General features: G+C 41.9%; 1 protein-coding gene across 2 annotated transcripts in view; it reads right to left on the bottom strand.

Annotated features, from left to right (window-relative positions):
- Positions 1-17,640, bottom strand: part of PPM1H (protein phosphatase, Mg2+/Mn2+ dependent 1H) — a 294,780-nt gene extending 277,140 nt beyond the window's left edge. For both annotated transcript variants that reach the window (XR_001918064.1, XM_018047995.1), the window contains exon 1: positions 17,304-17,640. Coding sequence is in view for 1 of the 2 variants with exons in the window: in XM_018047995.1 (XP_017903484.1) it covers positions 17,304-17,548 (245 nt within the window). In the remaining variant the exon portion in view is untranslated. The remainder of the gene's footprint in view (positions 1-17,303) is intronic.

Genomic DNA, 20,448 nt, shown 5'->3' with positions numbered 1-20,448 from the left:
CAATTCTCACATCCATACATGACTATAGCTTTGACTATACGGACCTTCATTAGCAAAGTGATGTCTCTGCTTTTTAATATGCTGTCTAGGTTTGTCATAGCTTTTCTTCCAAGAAGCACACATCTTTTAATTTCATGGTTGCAGTCACCATCTGCAGTGATTTTGGAGCCCAAGAAAATAAAGTCTGACACTGTTTACTCTTTTTCCCCATCTATTTGCCATAAAAAGTGACTGGACCAGATGCCATGATCTCAGTTTTTTGAATGCTGAGTTTTAAGCCAGCTTTTTCCACTCTCTTCTTTCACCTTCATCAATTAAATCACATGTAATTAGATTTTCAACTTAATACTGCCTCTGCTAACATGCAAATCAGCCAACAGAACCTCCAGAGATTTTATGATAATACAAACAAGATAAATGAAAAAGCATTAACTTTTATGAACTGTATATAAGTACCTTACAAGTCAGTAGAAATTAACTTATCAGTGCACAACCTCTGTTATGCTTCTTATTCCCTCAACACTTCAAAGCTTGAAAGGACTCAGGCAGTGTCTTAACTGAGAACTAAAAAGTGAACCAGCTTGTGAAGCCATGACCTGGGCAGAAGAGCCAGGGTGACCTCAAGCTGTTTCTTCAAGGTATGCAACACCCCCAGCATCATGCTATTCCTCCGTCAAACTAAGCTTAGGTTTTAATCTTTTCTTCCCAGCAAGAATGTGTGTCAGTCACTCAGTCCTGTCCAACTCTTTGCGACCCCATGAACTGTAGCCTGCCAGGCTCCTCTGTCCATAGGATTCTCCATGCAAGAATACTGGAGTGCGTAGCCATTCCCATCTCCAGGGGATCTTCCTGACCCAGGTATCAAACCCAGGTCTCCCACGTTGCAGGCAGATTCTTTACCACCTGAGCCACCAGGAAAAAAAAAATGTGAGCCTCTTAAAATCTCTGTATCTTTTGTGCTTAGCCCATGTGAAGCATACAGCAAATCTATGATAAATGGTACAAGGAAAACCAGTACAATCCACTACTAAATAATCCCAGAATTGCCATAAACCTAAACTGCTCAAAGATTTGTACTTTTAGGCCTAACCCTAGCAAATTCTGGCCCCTGTTGTTTTGTCTATTAAAGGTAGATAATCCTGACCACCCTCGATTGTCTAAGTCTTAAACAGCCCCAACAAATCACACATGGAGCAAAGTCCTCTACTGTCTGAAACAAAGGCCACAGACAGTGTGAAGAAGTGTCCTCCTGAATCAGTACAAACATTCATGTTGGAAGTGGAAGATCTACATTTCACTGGAACTTTCAAAAGTGCTCTATAGTTTTCTATTTGTAAAATACCGTTCAAAAAGACAGAAAGTTATGCTGTTTATTCTCCATATGGGCAGTTTTCAAAGTATGGTTGGAACCCCTGGGATCTCCAAGACCCTTGCAAGGGATACATGAGGTCAAAATTATTTTCATCATAATGCTATGATGTTTACTTCCCTTTTTCACTCTCATTCTCTAATGAATGTAAGTGGAGTTTACTCATGAGTGTGATAGTACAACCGGTTCAATCCCTGGGTCGGGAAGATTTCCTGGAAAAGGAAATGGCAACCCACTCCAGTATTCTTGCCTGGAGAATCCCATGGATAGAAAAGCCTGGCAGGCTATATAATCAATAGGGTCACAAAGAGCTGGAGACGACTGAGTCACAGAGCTGTCAGTCAAATGGACTTGCAAGTGTATAATGATGCCACTCTTCTTCGTAAATTGGGTTTTGTTCTGAAAAAAACAAATGGTATTTTTTATTTAAAATGTTTCCATGTTTATTTTTAACTGACTTCATAAATATTTGTAAAAATTTCTCAGTTTTGTTTCCCAATACAGTAAATATAACATATACATACAGGCATACTCCATTTTATTGTATTCGTTTTATTGTCTCAGAGATACTGACTTTTTAAAAACAAAAAAACAAATTGAAATGTAAACCCTGAATCAAGCAAATCTATCGGTGCCATTTTTCCTAACAGCATTTGCTCACTTCATATCTCTGCATCACATTTTGGTAATTCGTGCAATATTTCAATGTTTTTCATTATCGTTATATTAGCTATCATGATCTTTGATGTTACTACTGCAAAAAAAGATTACAACTCACAAATGGTTAGCATTTTTTAACAATAAAAAATTTTTTTAACCTAAGATGTGTCCATTTTTCTCAGACATAATTCTATATTATATTCTCAGTGGACTACAATATAGTGCAAACATAAACTTTATATGCATTGGGAAAGCCAAAAAATTTATGCAACTCATTTTATTGGTGATATTCACTTTATTGCAATGGTTTGGAACTAAGACCACATTATCTCTGAGATATGCCTGAGATATCCTACAAAAACACTATCTCTGAGTTATGCCTGAGATATCTCTGAGATAGCTGACAAAAACAAAAACTCTTTAGGATCAATTTGGGAACCAATACCAGTTTAGGAGTAGAACTGAATGAAACTAAATTTTAGTACGGAAATTTCTTTATTCTAACTGGTGTATACGTACAAAACTTTAAATAAGAAGATATTAGGTGGGGGTTGGACAGAGGAAATGGACCAATTACTTTATATGACTTTTGAGTTTTCATATCAAACAAAAAGTGTAAGGTTCAGCACAAATAATCCATAGGTGAACTAAATCATATTAGTAGATTGTGCTTAATTCAATAATGCTTTAGCTTGTGCACTGAGAAATGGTTAACGAATAGGAATCTTATGAATATATCAAATCCCTACCTCCATCTTCCAAAATAAACTATGAAGGAAAGAAAATGAAGGGAAAAAAAAAAAAAGCTGAGCAGATGAGAGAGCAGAGAAAGGATGGATAATGTTCAGAAACTTCAAGGGGCTTCCGAATTCAGTGTCCATGCAGACTTTCACTTCCAGCCACTCGTATACCAAGGAATCTACTTTTTCTAGAAGAATCTGTCCTCACTGCTTACCTCTGGCTAAGAGTCAGAGAGCTAGATGTATTTTTCCTGTTTCCTCACAGGGTGGTCCTGACGCAGGGAATGCAATGCAATGCCTCCAATAGACACTTACTAATGTTCAGAGATTCAGGTCTGAAATTTGTAAATACTGTGATAACTGTTATACTCCCAGGTGTTGCGCTCATAATTTGAAATCAGCCTACAGAACAAAGGTGATCTTTGCTTCACTTGACATTAAAAGAACTCTACTGATTATGTCCCCACTATTTCTGGTCTTTATATTTGAGCATTAATGTGTACAACTCTGTATTAAGTATTAAAGAAATTAAAATGTTGATGCCCATGCCCTCAAGATTATTCATGAAAAGTTAAACAGTTAAAAATAAGAGCTGTTATCATTTATCCATCACATGCATGACAGCCAATGAGTGCCTTAACTCTGGAGACAGGCTAAAGCATTGAGCAGTGCTTCAGAGTGGGGTTTTAAACTAGTCCTTAAGGGTCACTTTTCTAAACCTCGTAATTTAATCCTAAATCTGAAGAAGAAGTCTGGATCAACAGAAACATTACTTTGGTAAAGCACTTTAAAATAAAGGACATAAATGACATTTCAGCATCACTGAAATGACAATGAACAATGAAGCAACGGTCACACTGAACGCTGATATTTTCACACTACTGAAGTCACTAGGAATACTGGAGAAGTCCAATTTGAACACTTTCCCCAGAAGAAAATGCCACTTTTAAAAGTATGGTTTAACAAAGTTTTAGCTATAAGGCTATTCATTCCAGGACTGTTTTAGTAGTTTAAAAAAAAAAAAAAAAACTGGCTATCACCCAAGAAAAATGTATGTTAAAATCATAAATGGGATACAATGTAACTGTTAAAAACAACAGAGTACAATATTTATTGACATGAGGAGATAGTCACTCCAGTAACTCCAAGTCAAATGAAAAAACTACTACTCAGTATGTAGAATTACCCCATTTTGTAAACAAATACAAATGAGATACAAATTACCAGTTAAGATAATTATAAGTGATAGAATTTATAAGTAATGTTTATGTTTTTCATAGTACTTAAGACTTTGAAAGTGCCTACAATGAACACCTATCAATTCTGCAATAAGAGAAAAAAGTGTATCATTATAAAAATATTAATCTATGTTCCTGACTGATGAATGCCTTTCACCACCTTGGCAGGTCAGAAGCCATCTAAAGATGTTTTTAAGTTCTTCTCACCCACAGTCAGGGGATGATAGAAACTGTTTCAAGATCAACTTTCGCCCAAGGGTCAAAATTCTGTTAGAAAATAAAAATATTCTCAGCAGGAGTTTAATTAAATTTACAGCTGACAAGCATCAGACTTTTCAGGTAACTTGCAGCACTTTGTGAGCCAAGAAAATAAAACTATTAAAACATCGTTTTTCAACAAGGAAAAGGACGTTGGAGACTTTGAAGTAATGTGCTACACATGTGAATCCCAAACAAAATAATCTCAACATGAATATGAGCTGAAAACCCAGAGGTACAAAAGCCAAGCCTGTCAGCAGAGTTCCAGTGTGGTCCAGGCTTCTTAAGAATCAGGGAAGGGGGCACTTTCCTGGCGGTCCAGGGGTTAAGACTTCACCTTCTAATGCAGGGGGTGTGGGCTCAGTTCCTGGTCAGGGAACCAAGATTCCACATGCCTAATGGCCAAAACACCAAAACATAAAACAAGCAATATTGAAACAAATTCAATAAAGACTTCAAAAAATTGTCCACATTAAAAAAATAAAAATCATCAGGGAAGGAAGCAGTAAGAGACATAAGCTATTTTACATTGAAGAGGAAAAAGCTAATGAAAAATAGGTTGTGGACAGTAAGGACTCATACAGTAATAAAACAATGGTTAATCCTTTGAGTTTGACTTAAATGCTAGCAGTTCATTGCAATCATCACCACACCCACCCTTCCTACTGATTAGAAAATATTGCACCTGGTTAAAAAAATGTTAAGGGGCAGCAATACTTATTTTATACAGTTTGCTGGGTAAAATCTTCCACGAGGGATCCATCCAAGAAAATAAATAAAAGGGTCTGTAATAGCGAGAAGGTGGGAACCAAGACTAGAAGGAACCTTCAGCGGCCCCCAGAGACCAATGACACCCCTTGGTGCCCCAGAGGATGGCAAGGCAGAGGGCAGGGCTTCAGATGGTATGCGAGGTGGGAACGGGACAGCGTGGCCAAGTGGCACTGTCAGTACCGACCTGATGACCGGAGGCACTGAGAGAGGAGGCGGGGCAGGGGTTCAACAATAGGCCCCTGCAATCCCCATCTGAGCACCTAGATAGTTTAAAAAATAAACACCAGCTGCTATAGTCGGAGTTGCCAATTCTACTTTTCTTCCCATTTGCTGCTGCACTGAATCACCAGCCCAACTCGACACCTGGTTCTAACAACCAGGCAGCATGGCCCCATTATTAATAATCACAGGGCAGGGTGCCAAGAGCCCATCTAATCAGGCTCTTTGGCTCTGTTCTAAACCCTACTTTACAGGGTAAAAGCTGTCCTAAAGGGCTGAAAAAATTGCTCATTTTTTCCAAACATATATTTTAGAGTTCATTCTCACAGGCTATTTATTTGCAACAAAATGCTGTGGCTATTTCCTCTTATAGAAACAAAAAAGAAAAAAACAACGGGCTCCCCTGGTGGTTCAGGGGTTAAGACTCAGTGCTTGCACAGCAGGGAGGCTAGGTTTGATCCCTAGTCAGGGAACTAAGATCCTGAAAGTGGTGTGCTGAGGCCCCAAACCAACAATAACAAAACAAAACTCCCCGCTTAATAGTTCTTTCTGTAGTAATACCGATTTGCTTCCCTCCATCCCCTCACATCTTCCTATGAGCTATTCATATTTCTCATACCTAAAAATCTGTTTCCTGCTAAGCATTTATTTTCTTTTATTTTTGCCAGTTTTGTGTTCTAAATATAACTTGTCAATGTTTGCCTTTTCAAAAAGGCAAAGAATGATTATTTAGTACATTGTGGCAGACTACTTAAATATAGTCTTTCAACAATGCACAGCACTTTCATTTAAAAAATCAATGTTTCACCTGAGATATTTTCCTCCTCCTATGCTCATATGAAAAAGGCTACCTGGTAGAGACGCACCAGTTTTCAATAGCTTAAATGTCTATTTGTCAACTCTCTGAAAGGGCTACAGAGTGCACCTTGGCAAATAATCGAACTCTTTGCTGGCCCTAGAGCCCTGCAACATTCATTACACGGCCCAGCCAGCTAGCATGGCGCCATGAGACCTGACTAGTCCAAGACGCCAAGGCCCGAATTCCCCAAGATGGCCCTGCAGGAGCCTACGCAGCTGGCCTTGCTGACCCCCAACGTTCACTAACTTGAAACATTCCATTCAAACTTGATTGTGCTTAAGTAAAAACTAAGAACTTTAGGTAACAGAACTCCCAATGTATGCCCATGCTCAGTCATGTCTGACTCTTTGCCACCCGATGGACTCCAGCCCGCAAGGCTCCTCTGTCCGTGGAATTCTCCAGGCAAGAATACTGGAGTGGGTGGCTATGCCCTTCTCCGGGGGAACTGAACCTGCATCTCCTGCACAGGTGGCTCTGTGGTAAAGAATCTGCCTGCCAGTGCAGCACACCTGGGTTTGATCCCGGAGTCGCGAAGACCCTCTGGGGAAGGGAATGGCTACCCACTCCAGTATTCCTGCCTGGAGAATACCATGGACAGAGGAGCCTGGTGGGCTACAGTTCATGGGGCAGCAAAGTGTGGGACAAAACTGAGCACAACAGTACTCCCAAAATAAATGTTAAAAGGGACTGTCTCATCAAACCTGACTTAGGATTTGAGCCCCAGTATTCAAAATTTGTTTATTTCCTCATGTTTAAGTAGCTGTTAATAGTAAAACACATAATCTATTTATTCACTTTAGAAAAACACCACTAGGTAAAATGAACAGACTTTCATGAACTAAGAGAAAGAACTATTAAGTGGTTTTAAGACTTACAGGGTCTCCAGAAACAATAAAATGAGGTGGGGGGGGGGCGACTAATTGAAGTTAGGAAACGATGGTAATTTTGAAAATGTCTGGACTTTTTAACATAGGAAATGCACATATATTATGAAAGTTAATTTTTTAAAGTGTATTATACTCAACAGAACTATTTTTAAAAACTTTGAAACTTATCCTTTCATATAAAATTTGATGTGCTAATTAATATGTCCTTATGGAATTTTAAGTCACCTAGAGATTAGAGGTTGTTTCCTCTGAATAATAAAATATATTATACTTTCTTCTGTGGCATTTTATTTATGAGAATATGATGTCCATAAGTGAATAATTTCACACAATGAATGGTCAGGTTCAATGATTCAGCTATGGTCTCTAGGATCATGGGACTGCATGAGATTCTAAAGTAACATAAGTTCTCTCTGGGGCTCATTCTCCTTTTATTAAAATGGATAACAAGTGCTTATATTTAAATATACATGGCAGGGACTATATGGGGCTTCCCTGATGGCTCAGCAAGTAAGGAATCTGCTTGCAGTGCAGGAGACTCGGGTTTGATCCTAGGTTGGGAAGATCCCCTGAAAGAGGCAATGGCAACCCACTCCAGGATTCTTGCCTAGAAAATTTTAGAAAATTTCATGGATAGAGGAGCCTGGCAGGCTACACTCCATGGGGTCATACAGACCTCTACAAATGCAACTTAGTAGTAATATTTTTTCTCACAAATAACATAGAAAGAAAACATTTAAATTTTACAGTCATTCAGAAAAAAACTAAGTCAGAAATAGCATAACAAAGAAAGCACTATGGATTCACATTCCACACCAGAAAGAGAGCAATTAAGCAGGTACTTTAATTTCCCTAAGCCTGCTAGTGGATTACATCTACTTCAGAAGTAAGGTAAACATAGCTCAATGGAGTCTTTCTTATTCAGAAGCACTTTTCAGGCAACAGATTCTGAAATCTTTTCTGAACAGCGTGCTCCTCAGTTAATATTCACCTGCCTGGCTACCAGCTGAAAAGAGAGGTGACTCAAGTTTTAAACCAATTTTTCCTATTGATTTAATTGAACACGAGCACATCAAAGAGATGTGTCTTCTATTTCTGCTTTTCAATTTGACCCCATGTAAAACTCTCTTTTGCGTGAGTATTAAATTATGGGAAGTGTATGGATTAAGTGAGCATTTTTGCAGGACGCCAACGCAGAAGTTCAGTCTGGGGTTCCTCCACCTCACATGGATGAGGACCTGATGGTTTGGTGGTTTTCTCCACTGAGAAAGTCAAAGCTACTCAAACCTATCTTTTAATTTACTGTGGAAAATAACTTAATAGCATGAATCAAAGCCACTGGACTAAAGGAGATATACACTTAAAGATAACAAGAATGGGACTTCCCTGGTGGTACAGTGGATAAGAACCTGCCTGCCAACACAGGTGACTCGAGTTCTATCCCTGGTCTGGGAAGATTCCACATGCCTTGGAGCAACCAAAGCCCACGAACCACAATTACTGAGCCCACACTCTAGGGCCTGTAAGCAACAACTACTGAGCCTGCGGGCCCCAACTATGAAGCCGCCGGCCGGAGAGCCTCTGAGATCCAACTGCTGAGCCTGGGTGCTGCAACTCCTGAAGCCCATGCACCATAGAGCCTGTGCTCCGCAACAAGAGATGCTACTGCAATGAGAAGCCCCTGCTCACCACAACTAGAGAAAGCCATGTGCACCAGCCAAAACAAATAAAGAATTTATATATATATATATATATGTAAAGAATGGACTGATGGATAGACAAATGATTAAGCAAATATAGCAAAATGGGTATTTTGGAATCTAGATGTGGGCATATGTGTGCTAAGCATACAATGGTTTCAAGTTTTCCAGATGTTTGAAAATTTTCATAACAATGCTGGAGGAAAATTATTCAAAATTAAAATCACCGTGAAGGAGACAGCAGGCCCCATGGGAAAAACCTCAGTCTGGAAGGGAAGACTGGTTCTCAGCCTAACCCCAGGAACTCACAAAGTGTAAGACTGGAAAGGACCTTGGGAATCCTCCAGAACAAGTAAAATACACGGTTTTGAGTCTGTGAAAAATGAGAAAAATAGGAGCATAACATTTCCAAGGAAACTAAAAACTTTTTTTTCTCTCAGAGAGTGTATGTCTCTGCCTTTCTGCTTCAAAATATCCTTTATTTCACAAAAGGTTAGTATAGTAGATAAGAAATTTGGCTTTTTATGTCCTCACTTAGCAGTCAAATCTGGTCACCCCTGATTTCTGATCAATGTCCTCATCTCCCGTCTTGACCTTCAGCAAGAATCCCCCTACCCTTGATGTTTCCTCTTAGTAATTTTCCATCCACTGACCTCATTGCTCCATTCTTTGGTTATAAATTTCCAGCTGTCTTTACTGTCCTGGGAGTTTAATCTTATCTCTCTCCCCATTACAATGTCCCTACTGCCAACAGTTTTGAATAAAGTCTTTCTTACCATTTTAAGTGCCAGGATAATTTCTTCCTTGATCATACCTTTGTATAGGTATGTATATAGGTCTTGGGACCTTCAGGCACAGAGAACTTGGCACCTAATCATAATACTTGCTGAAAGGAAAAATTTGCTTCCCTAGTGTGACCTTAATGCTCCAAATACTGAGGTTTGAAATTTCCCAGAAGCATTAAGACGTTCAAAACAAAACAAACAACTTCACTCACTCCCCAGTTTTCGTCTCTTATAATCTTAATACATGATTTCATTTCAACTTAATTTCAAAGAATAACTCTAAAGGGGAAAAGACTATGCCATAAACTTCTCTTCAGGATGATGACTATGTCATAATTATGGACCCAGCATAGGAATGCAATGATTTTATTGACTCGATGAGAAAAATAAAGGAAGCAGCTGAATGTTATTTATTTCCTGAGGGAAAATCTCATAAATTCAAGGGAAAAATTATCAGTCATCTGTTAAAATTAGGCAAATCAGAGAAAATCATAAAGACACTTAATTCTTAAATTAACTTATTTTTTAAATGTTTTAATTAAGAAAACAATTCCATTTACAATTGCATCAAAAAAATACCTAAGAATAAATTTAACTACAGATGTGGAAGACCCATATACTAAGAACTATAAGACACTAAAAAACTAAGTTGAAGAAAATACAAGTTGATGAAAAGATATTCTATAAGTTGAAAGAATTTTGTTAAAATGTCCACACTACCCAAAGCAATCTACAGATTCAATGCAATTCCTATAAAAATTACAACGGCATCTTTCACAGAAATAGAACAAACCATCCTAAAATTTGTACAGAACCACAAAAGACCTCAAATAACCAAGAAATCTTGAACAAGCACAGAACTGGAGGCATCACACTTCCAAATTTAAAACTAAGGTGATAGTAACACAAACACTAGGGTATTGGCATGAAAACAGACACACAGATCAATGGAACAGAGTGGAGAGTCCAGAAACAGACTCACAACTCTATGGTTAATTAGTTTAGGACAAAACAACCAAGAATATGCCATGGGGAAAGGTCAGCCTCTTCAGTAACTGGTCTTGGGGGAAATGGACAACACAGGTGAAAGAAAAAGGTTACTATCTTACATCATATATGAATTAACATAAGATGGGTTAAAGACTTGAATGTAAGAATTGAAAATTCCTAGAAGAAAACATAGGCACTAATCTCCTTGACACTGATCTTGGTAATGATTTTTTTGGATTTGACACCAAAAGCGAAAGTAACAAAAGTAAAAATAAACAAAACAGGCTACATCAAACTCAAAACTTCTGCACAACAAAGGAAGCCATTACTAAGATAAAAAATCTATTGAATGGGAGAAAATATTTGCAAATCATATATCTGAAAAGGAGTTTCTATCCAAAATATATAAAGAACTCATACAACTCAATAGCAAAACAAAACAAAAAAAACCCCAAATCCTCAATTTTTAAAATAAGCAGAAGATACATTTTGCCAAAGATATACACATGGCCAACAGGTCCATGAGCAAATGTTCAGTATCACTCATCATGAGTGAAACGCAAGTCAAGACCACAATAAAATACCATCTCACGCCTCTGAGGATGGCTATTACCAAAAAAAATGAGAAATAACAAGTGCTGATAATGATGTGGAAAAAAGGGGACGTTTGTGCACTATTCATGGGAAGGTAAATTATCGAAACCAATGTGGAAAACAATAGAGAGGTCTCTCAAAAAATTAAAAATAGAACTATTATATGATCTAGCAACTTCACTTGTAGGTATTTATCTGAAGGAAACAAAATGCTAACTCAAAAAGGTATCTGCATTTCCAAGTTCATTGCACCATTATTTATAGCAGCCAAGAAACAACCTAAGTGTCAACTGATAGATGAATGAATAAAGAAAATATGATATATATAAAAGATATATATATTTTAAAAGGAATATTACTCAGTCATCCTACCATTTGTGACAACATGAATGGACCTTAGTGCCTTATATTAAATGGAATAATTCAGAGAAAGACAAACACCATATGATCTCACTAATACTTAGAATCTTAGAAGAAACAACCAAACTCACAGAGAACAGACTGACGGCTGCCACAGACAGGGCCTGAAATGAAAGTGGTTCAAAGTGCACAAACTTCCAGTTATAAAATAAGTCCTGGGAATGTAATGCACAGCATGGTGACTATAGTCAATAACATTGTACTGTATATTTTAAAGCTACTAAAAGTTTGCACTTCAAGAAAAAAATTGTATCTGTGAGTTGGTGATGGGTGTTGACTATCTCACAATGGCCGAAACAACGGGTGATCATGTCACAGTACATGCAGGTACTGAATCATTATGTTGTACATTTGAAGTCAGTATATGTCAATTATATGTTAATTTTTTAAACTGTCTAGAATAACACATTTTTAGAAGTCAATTCTATTATGTAGTCAGCTTTAAATTATCAGCCAATATTGATGTAACTGGGCTTCCCCGGAGGCTCACACAGTAAAGAGCCTGCCTGCAATGCGGGAGACCCGGTTTGATCCCTGGGTTGGGAAAGATCCCCTGGAGGAGGGCATGGCAGTCAACTTCAGTATTCTTGCCTGGAGAATGCCCATGCACAGAGCAGACTTGAGGGCTATGGCCCATGGGGTCACAAAGAGCAGGACATGACTGACCCACTACGCATAGCACACTGATGTAACTGTAACAAGGAAGCACTGTGCGGTGGAGCAAAATCAGAGATGATGTCTATCTAACTGGGGCTGAAACACAGGACAAACACAATATCTCACAAGAATTAAATCTTCTGTCTGGAGCATTACTAGTCATTGATGAAGTGGAGCCATTTTTCTAAGAAAAGGAATAGCCCAGGAGCTCCACCCCAGAGGGAATGACTTCATTATAATCTGAAAAATGGAAGAGAGCTTAGCCACCTGCTTTAAAGTAGGAAATTAACACTTTCTGCAGGTTAGTGGAAAGGTAGGTGAAATATTTTAGACTACTTTGCACTGGTCTTCAGAAAACTGCTAAGGAGAGCTCTGTTAAGTGAATCTCCTCCCCCGCAAATAGTACACCTCATTCATTTCCCCCCCTTATCCAACAAGAAGTAGAGAACCTCAAGTTTCTTCAGTTACAAGTCAAAGAGGAAGTTCCCAGGGAGGAGCTCTGCTACCAGGTATAAGAGGGGTGGGTGTAGTGGAGGTCAGAAGGGAAAAACAAAGGCCAGGGGATTTCTGAGCTTCGGGGCCAGGGAGAAATAGTGGTTTCTCTGTCATCACCACTACACAGCCAACTAATGTCATTTATGTGTAATTGCTAATTAGGGCCAGTGACGTAGGAGATGGAACAGCCTACAGATTCCAAACTAAATCCAAATATTTGTGGGCTGTTTGCTGGATTTAAATAAGGTTATTTCATTAACATTTTCACTACCTTCATGAGACAAAAAGAACTTGTATAATGTACATGTAACAGAAGCTCTCAAAGTAGCTTTCTTTAAATACCCATGTCTGGGGCAGTTTTGTAAGAAAAATAATTGGGAAAAAATTGCATAGTTACAGCTATAATCTAAGTAAAATGATGCTATAACTATGATTTATTCTTCCTGTACAAGCAGAGAAACCTATCGCTGATAAAACTTGAATATGATGGTTTCATAGAGCACTGCACATTCTCTGGCATTATCTACTGCTGTAGTTTTAGGCACAAACTCCACATTCACTTGGATCTCTATGTCCAACTGACCATCAGTGGGAAAGAGGCTGGGCAAACAGATCAAAGGGAAGGAAAGTCAAAAAGCAGTCCTAACCCATTAAAACATGGAACCCATTTCCAAGTGCTTGTAGCACTTGGGTAGTATTTAAACTTATGGAGAAAGAAAGGCAGCAGCTGCCCTATGAGGTCTCTGGGTCATACCATTGCTTCCCGTGGTTCTCTCCGAGCTGGTCTAACAGGCTAAGTCTGTAATTTAATACCAAACTAAAAAATAAAACTTGCTAATCCATGTTTTCGTAAAGATTTTAACTCGGTGGTTATTGTCTGTAACTGTAATGTTTTAGAGCCTAGCAGACAGCCCTGAAACAAATGGCTAAACTTTTCAACCACAATAGGAGGCTTTCTGAGGAGCCAGGAAATTCCATGTAGCACAATGCCAATAAATACTGAATAAAAGAGGGTTTTCTGTTTCCAGATCCTCAAATCTTACAGGGGTCACATAGGCTAATTCGCTAGTTCTATAACCTAAAGAGGGGCTTCCTTGGTGGCTCAGCAGTAAAGAATCTGCCTGCCATGCAGGAAATGCAGGTACAGTCCCTGGGTTGGGAAGATCCCCTGGAGAAGGAAATGGCAACTCACTCCACTATTCTTGCCTGGGAAATCCCAAGGACAGAGGAGTTTGGTGGGCTACAGTCCATGGGGCTTCATGAAGTTGCACACAACTTAGCGACTAAACAACAGCATAACCTATAGAGCAACTCCTTTTGAAAAGGATTAATAGTAAACTGCAAAAAACTAGACCATTTCTTTTATTATTTTTCTACCATACAAAAGTTCAACACTAGAGTTCAACTCTCCTCTAACTCCTCAGTTACCACGTGATGTCAATTCCTCCTCCTCAGGAAGGCTTACAAAGTAGCTCACTTTCTAGAAAGGTAAGCAAACCACCTGTGATTCAGGCTGCGACTCACACCCCTCTGATCCCCACTCTGAGCAATCTTCTTACCAATTCTCTCTCTCTGGTACCTTCTAAAACAAAGATAATCCCTCCTTTCAGTAGATCCTCAGCAGTATTACTGGCAGCCACCTCTGACCATAACCACAGTTCCTACTTGTCTTTCTCTCCCCTTCTCTATTTCAACCATTTTGATCATTCGGGATGTATTGTCGCAGGAGGACAAAGTACAATTCAAGGTTTGAGGAAGTAGTTCGTCACAAGGGAAGTGGCAAGACAATGTCAGTGGTTAATCCGGGATACGGATGGATGTGCCATAGTGTAACACACTGGAGGGAGGTAGTTTGGGATTCCTTGGTGGCTCAGATGGTTAAGAATCTGCCTGCAATGCAGGAGACCTGGGTTAGATTTCTGGGTTGGGAAGATCCCCTGGAGAAGGGAATGGCAATCCACTCCAGTATCTTTGCCTGGAAAATTCCATGGACAGAGGAATCTGGTGGGCTACAGTCCATGGAGCAGGGAGGTAGTTTGGTATTATGGGCTCTGCAGTCAAACCGCCTAAGTGCAAATACAGGCTCTGTTAAGGTGGTAAGACTCTGGACAAGCTGCTTAACCATTCAGTGTGTCTGTATCCTTATCTATAAGACGCAAATGTTAGTACCTACCTCACAGGATTGTTGTGAGAATCAAAGGATACGATACAAACCTGGAAACAGTACAATCACTAAACAGTAAGCATTATGCTAGTTACTTTTGAATGTATAGTACGTATACATTCACGAAATGTATAGTACGTTCTTTTGAAATGTATAGTATGTATTCATTTCATGAATGTATACATACTATACATTTCAAAAAAATGAGGTAATTCTATATTATTTTCTTGGAATAAAGTCCATGACATAGTCTTTTGTGAAACTACAGAATAACATGCTTAGCTTGAGTCTATTTGAGAAAGGAAAAAGAGGAGCAGGATATTTATTTATAGGTGTCTCCAATTAAGTCTACAAAGGCAGATACCACTACTCAAACACAGAATTGTCTGGGTAGATGGCGGTGGGGGGTCGCTTACATCTGTATACAGGTCTTTGCTTGAATTCACAAGTATATATTAATTTCATAACTAGCTTTAAAAACTAAACATTTTACGGTGGCCTTTCTAACCTTCCAATTGAACCTCCCTTATGTTCTTAGTCAAGGAAAAGATTAGCTTCTTTGAGATAAGGAAACTGAGGCCCAGGTAGGAGGAGGTACAACTCCTCCCACGGGTCTCATTTCAGATCCCTAGTCTGTATAGCCCTTTGCACATCATCTGCTTGCCACAGTTTTCAAACTGATCGTTTTTTTCCCCCTTCCCCTTCCTTCTTGCTATCTGAGGTACTCCTTTAACTGTGTTCAAGTAGCTTCCACATTGTGTTTTAACATCTTTCTTCCTAACTCTCATAACTTTCTCACCACTTGCCTGCTTATCTCTCTGCCCTTCAGACCTAAGTGCCATGGCTCTGGTGAACCCACCGGAGTGACAATGGGTCCCTACCCATTCTGACAGGCACAGAGCCCCTTTTACAGAACTGTAGAACAAACTTTGCTCCGAGCTGATTTTTGCCTTGCAAAAGTCCAAATGATCTTCCAAGCAAGATGGAGGGTATGGCGGAGTCCGAGGTGGTATTTTAGTCAGGAAATAGTACTTGCTGCTTTGGAAGGCACTTTTCAACCACACAAGTGTTTTCGCTTTAGTTTTCTCCTGAAAGGTACAATAATTTTTTGTACCTCCCTCACCCCAACGCTCTCTACCACGCCTGCCTTTTATTATGCGTTAATTTTTTTTATTGTTTTAGCACTCATCACTCTTACCTGTTTAATATTTTTCACCCTCTAGTCACACACCGCCATTTATGCATATTTTTTATTTCAGCACGTGGGGAAACAACTGTATGATGAAAGGGGAAAGAAAACAGAATTCGGAGTTCTCGGAAGAGCGTCTTGCAAACTGTCACCCCGGAACCCGGAGCATCAGGGATCATGCCTGCTCGGGGCTATCCGGGCCACCAGAACAGGGTCAGCATCAAAGCGCCCGGCTTCGGGAGAGCCGATTGGTGCCCGGATGAACCAATCAGCGGGCGAGGCCGTGCACCGGCGTGGGAGGGCCAAGATTATAGAGCGGGTGGAGTTAAAGGAAAAGGGGCAGGTGTGCCAGGCAAGGTTTCGCGTGCACTTTTGCACCCACCGAGTCATTATTAATCCCGAAACTCTGGTCTCCTAAATTCTACCTTCCGAATTTCCCAGTTTTATGACGCTGTATAGGGGAAATAAACAGTCCATGTCCTACCATTCATAAGACGCTCAATGGAACAGCTGTAGAGTTGGGGGTGGGGAGGCTATTAGAATCCTTCCTCTCTCCTTTCCCAGTTCCACTCCAGGTCATCAACGTAACTCAGTCGGTTCTTGAAATAGTAAATCACTCAACCTCTCACTTAATCGCCAAAGCTGATTACCAAAATGCTATCATTAGACACCTGGAAGAAGCTGCCCCCTCCCCAAGGACTGGGGGAAACAGTATTGGCAGTCACTAAAGGCACAGGGTTTTCCCACCCACAAAAAGAGAAGCCAAGGAGCTCTTAGGCTAAAGTCTGAGAAACAGAGACCTTCTGAGCTGTGCAACCCAGCGCCGGACCGCGGCCGCCGGGACAACCGCCCCCAAAGCCCCAACCCCGAGCGCAGCGACACTTTCTCCAAGCTCTACCCCACAAACTTCACGCGGAGGCACAAAGATTTGGGGGGATGGGCGCACAGACACCAGATTTCCCTGCTGTGTTTCAAACTTCAGCAGGGCTGTTCCACACACTTTCTTCCAAGTGACACAGCCCTCAGATTCACAGCGGCGTCCAGCCTTAGCTTTCCCACGGTCCAGCGCTGCCACCCACCACCCATCTACCACCCAAACCCGGGCTGGAGACGCCGCGTCCTTGGGGCTGGGGGAGAAGGTAGGAGAAGAGAGGAATGGCCAGCATAAGTTAAGAGGTGCCCTCCGCGGCCTGGACGCCGGCAGCCAGCGGAGAGCCCTGGGGCCAAGGAACGAGGAGAGAGGAGAGCTGGAACCGTGCGGGGAAGGGCCGCGGAGAGAAGGCGCGCCGCCGGTGTCGCTGCACTCACTCTGCGTAGCCAGTGGCCCAGGGCAGCCGCCGGGTCTCCTTGAGGATGAGGATAGGGCGGGCGATGTGGTCGGCGCTGCACTCCACCTCGTCCTGAGACAGCCCCAGGAACTCGGGTCGCCCGTAGGGGAAGCGCAGGGGCAGGTCCGAGCCTCCGCAGCCGCCGCTGCCGTGCTCGGAGCCTGAGCTGCCAGCCATGATGCCGCCCATGAAATTGGCCACGGCAGATTTCACTCGAGTGAGCATATTACTCCGGCGCCCGGCAGCAGCAGTGCGAGCAGGGGTCGGCGGCGGCGGCGGTGGCGGGGGCCGGGCGAGGCGCAGCGCGGGGCATGCAGGCTGCGGCGGGCGCCGGGCGCACGGGCAGCCGGGCCGCGGGGCGCGCCGCGCGGCTCCCGGAGCCTAATGCTGCAGGGGGCCGAGCCCCGGCCTCCCGCGCTCCGTGCCGCCGCCGCCTCCCCCCACTACACTTCCGCAACCGAGCGGCATGGAGTGGGCCCCCGGCCCAGCCGGGGGAGACGCCGAGCGCTCCGGGAGCAGCTGCGCGGCTGCAGCTTGCAGCAGGTCCGTTCCCTGCCCGCAGCGCTCGACTCCTGCGTGAGCGGAACTGAGCCCACCCAGCGAGCCCGCGGAGCCGGCGCGGCTGCTGCCACGGCTACCGCCGCCGTCGAGTCATGTGATAATCCCGTTGCAAGGGCTCCAGCGGCTGCCGGGGCCGTGGCTCAGCCCCTCCCCTGCCGGCCCGAGCGAGGCTCGCACCCGGACCGTGACCTCCTGTGGGAGGGGGCGCCAGGCCCCGTCGGTACCTGGCGGAGGGGATGGGGGGCGCTGTGAGCCGGTGGCTGCACAGGTGTCAGGGGAGGTCACGTGGAGCCGGGCCGCCGGGAAAAGCCAGTTGAGGAATCCACTCGCGGAGGAAGGCTGCCTACGCTTTCAAAAAGGGAAACTTCGGACGCTGGAGGGGAAAAGGTAGACACGTAGAATCCCGATGGGGCTGCTCCAGGTACTGGAGTGGAAAAGAGGAGCACCTGGTGTGAGAGACTTCGGAGAAAAAGCAACAACCCTCAGTGGTTGCACAAAAATCATTTAAAGTTTTTCCCGAGGCATTTCTAAAATTACTTTTCTTTTTCTTTCAGTACCACCACACGCATCATTATCTGCGGAGCAGACCCTGTTTCAAACCAGAGTAAGGTTGATGGCCAAGAAAACAAAAGAGCTCTAAGAAATCAGAAGCAAGCACTATTTTACCTATTAGTTAATTGTGTAATAGGTTTATACATGCACATTTTCCTTCAACATACCAACAAAACCGGAGTATCTTTTCAAAGCTGACCCTGTTTACTATTGATACACTTAATGCAGCCTTTTCTTTATTCAAAACATTGTTATAAAATTAAGCGCACATTAAAATGGAAGAAATTTTTAAAAAAGCAACTCAAATGCCAAAGTAAAAATGAATTAATGTCTGGAACCATAACATTTTGTGGTAATCTTGTATTAAAACAAAATGTTTGTGAAGAATCGATAAATGTGCTTCATCAGGGGGTAACGTTTGTTAAATGTTGGCTTAAGGTTTTTTTTTTTGCAAGAGAGCTGTGTCCTGTTCATGTTTACTTATTCTGTTTCCTGTTCCTATGTTTACCTACCATGTAATTTGCCAAGATTCTGTGTTACTTGTGGAGGTACACACTGAAAGTCTCACTTGGAAATCGGGAAGGAATACAGGCGTTTTCTCAGTAAGTGGGGACTGGGGAAAGGGCAGCCCAGGTTTTGGAAGGTAAGAAAATTCTTTGAACAGAAATTAGCATCCTGGCTTTTAGGGGAGGACTGAGTAAACTTCACTGATTCCCTTTATTCAGTATCTATACTTTTTAAGGCAATTTCTCCTTTGGCTCTTTCATGAATAGGTACTTCGGTTTACTATATACCAAATGATTATGTAAAAAACAACATTCAACCTTTCAGTGAATATCATGCCTGTCAATGAATTCTTTAATTCTTTTCTGAGGTAGCTCAACTGGTAAAGAATTCCCCTGCAATGTAGGAGACGCCAGTTTGATTCCTGGGCCAGAAAGATCCACTGGAGAAGGGACAGGCTACCTACTCCAGTATTCTGGCCTGGAGAATTCCATGAACTGTATAGTCCATGGGGTCCCAGAGAGTCAGACATGATTGAGTGACTTTCAGAACAGAAATGTAGTTTTTTATCTTGGCCCTCTTTCCCTAATTTTAAAATTGGGAGCAGAACTGAAAAATATGCAAAAGCTAAAGAACCATCCCCTTCCCTCAAAGTCTTCTCAATCTTTGCTTTGTTCATTGTAAACTGCTTCTAAATGAGAAATATCAATGTAGTGATTAAACATCCAACCAACTATTAATACCTGCTCCAGCATCCATTGAGTTATAGAAACTTAGAATCTCCTTGTCAAGTTCTTGTAGAACAATGACCTTTTAACAACCTTCTATGGATAGTTCCTGCTTCCCAGGTGGCTCAGTGGTAAAGAATCCATCTGCCAAACAGGAGATGCAGGTTTGATCCCTTGGCTGGAAAGATCCCTTGGAGAAGGAAATGGCAACACACTTCAGTATTCTCACTTGGAAAATTCTATGGACAGAGGAGCCTGGCAGGCTGCACACCACTGGTCGCAAAGAGTCAGACATGACTGAGCAACCAAACAGCAGCTACAACATAGATACTTCAGTAACAGATCTCTGTTGAGATGAATTTACTATTTTCTTCCCTTCATTTCACCTTAGGGCAAAGCTTTACTAGAGGCTTTACTTTACCTAAGGCTTTACTTCAGTTCGGTTCGGTTCAGTTCAGTCGCTCAGTCGTGTCCAACTCTTTGCAACCCCATGAATTGCAGCATGCCAGGCCTCCCTGTCCAGCACCAACTCCCAGAGTTCACTCAGACTCAAGTCCATCGAGTCAGTGATGCCATCCAGCCATCTCCTCCTCTGTCGTCCCCTTCTCCTCCTGCTCCCAATCCCGCCCAGCATCAGAGTCTTTTCCAGTGAGTCAACTTCGCATGAGGTGGCCAAAGGACTGGAGTTTCAGCTTTAGCATCATTCCTTCCAAAGAAATCCCAGGGCTGATCTCCTTCAGAATGGACTGGTTGGATCTCCTTGCAGTCCAAGGGACTCTC

The sequence above is a fragment of the Capra hircus genome, chromosome 5 (genome assembly GCF_001704415.2).
Source record: "Capra hircus breed San Clemente chromosome 5, ASM170441v1, whole genome shotgun sequence".
In the NCBI taxonomy this organism is placed as follows: Eukaryota; Metazoa; Chordata; class Mammalia; order Artiodactyla; family Bovidae; genus Capra; species Capra hircus.
This window is presented reverse-complemented; position numbering and strand designations above follow the sequence as displayed.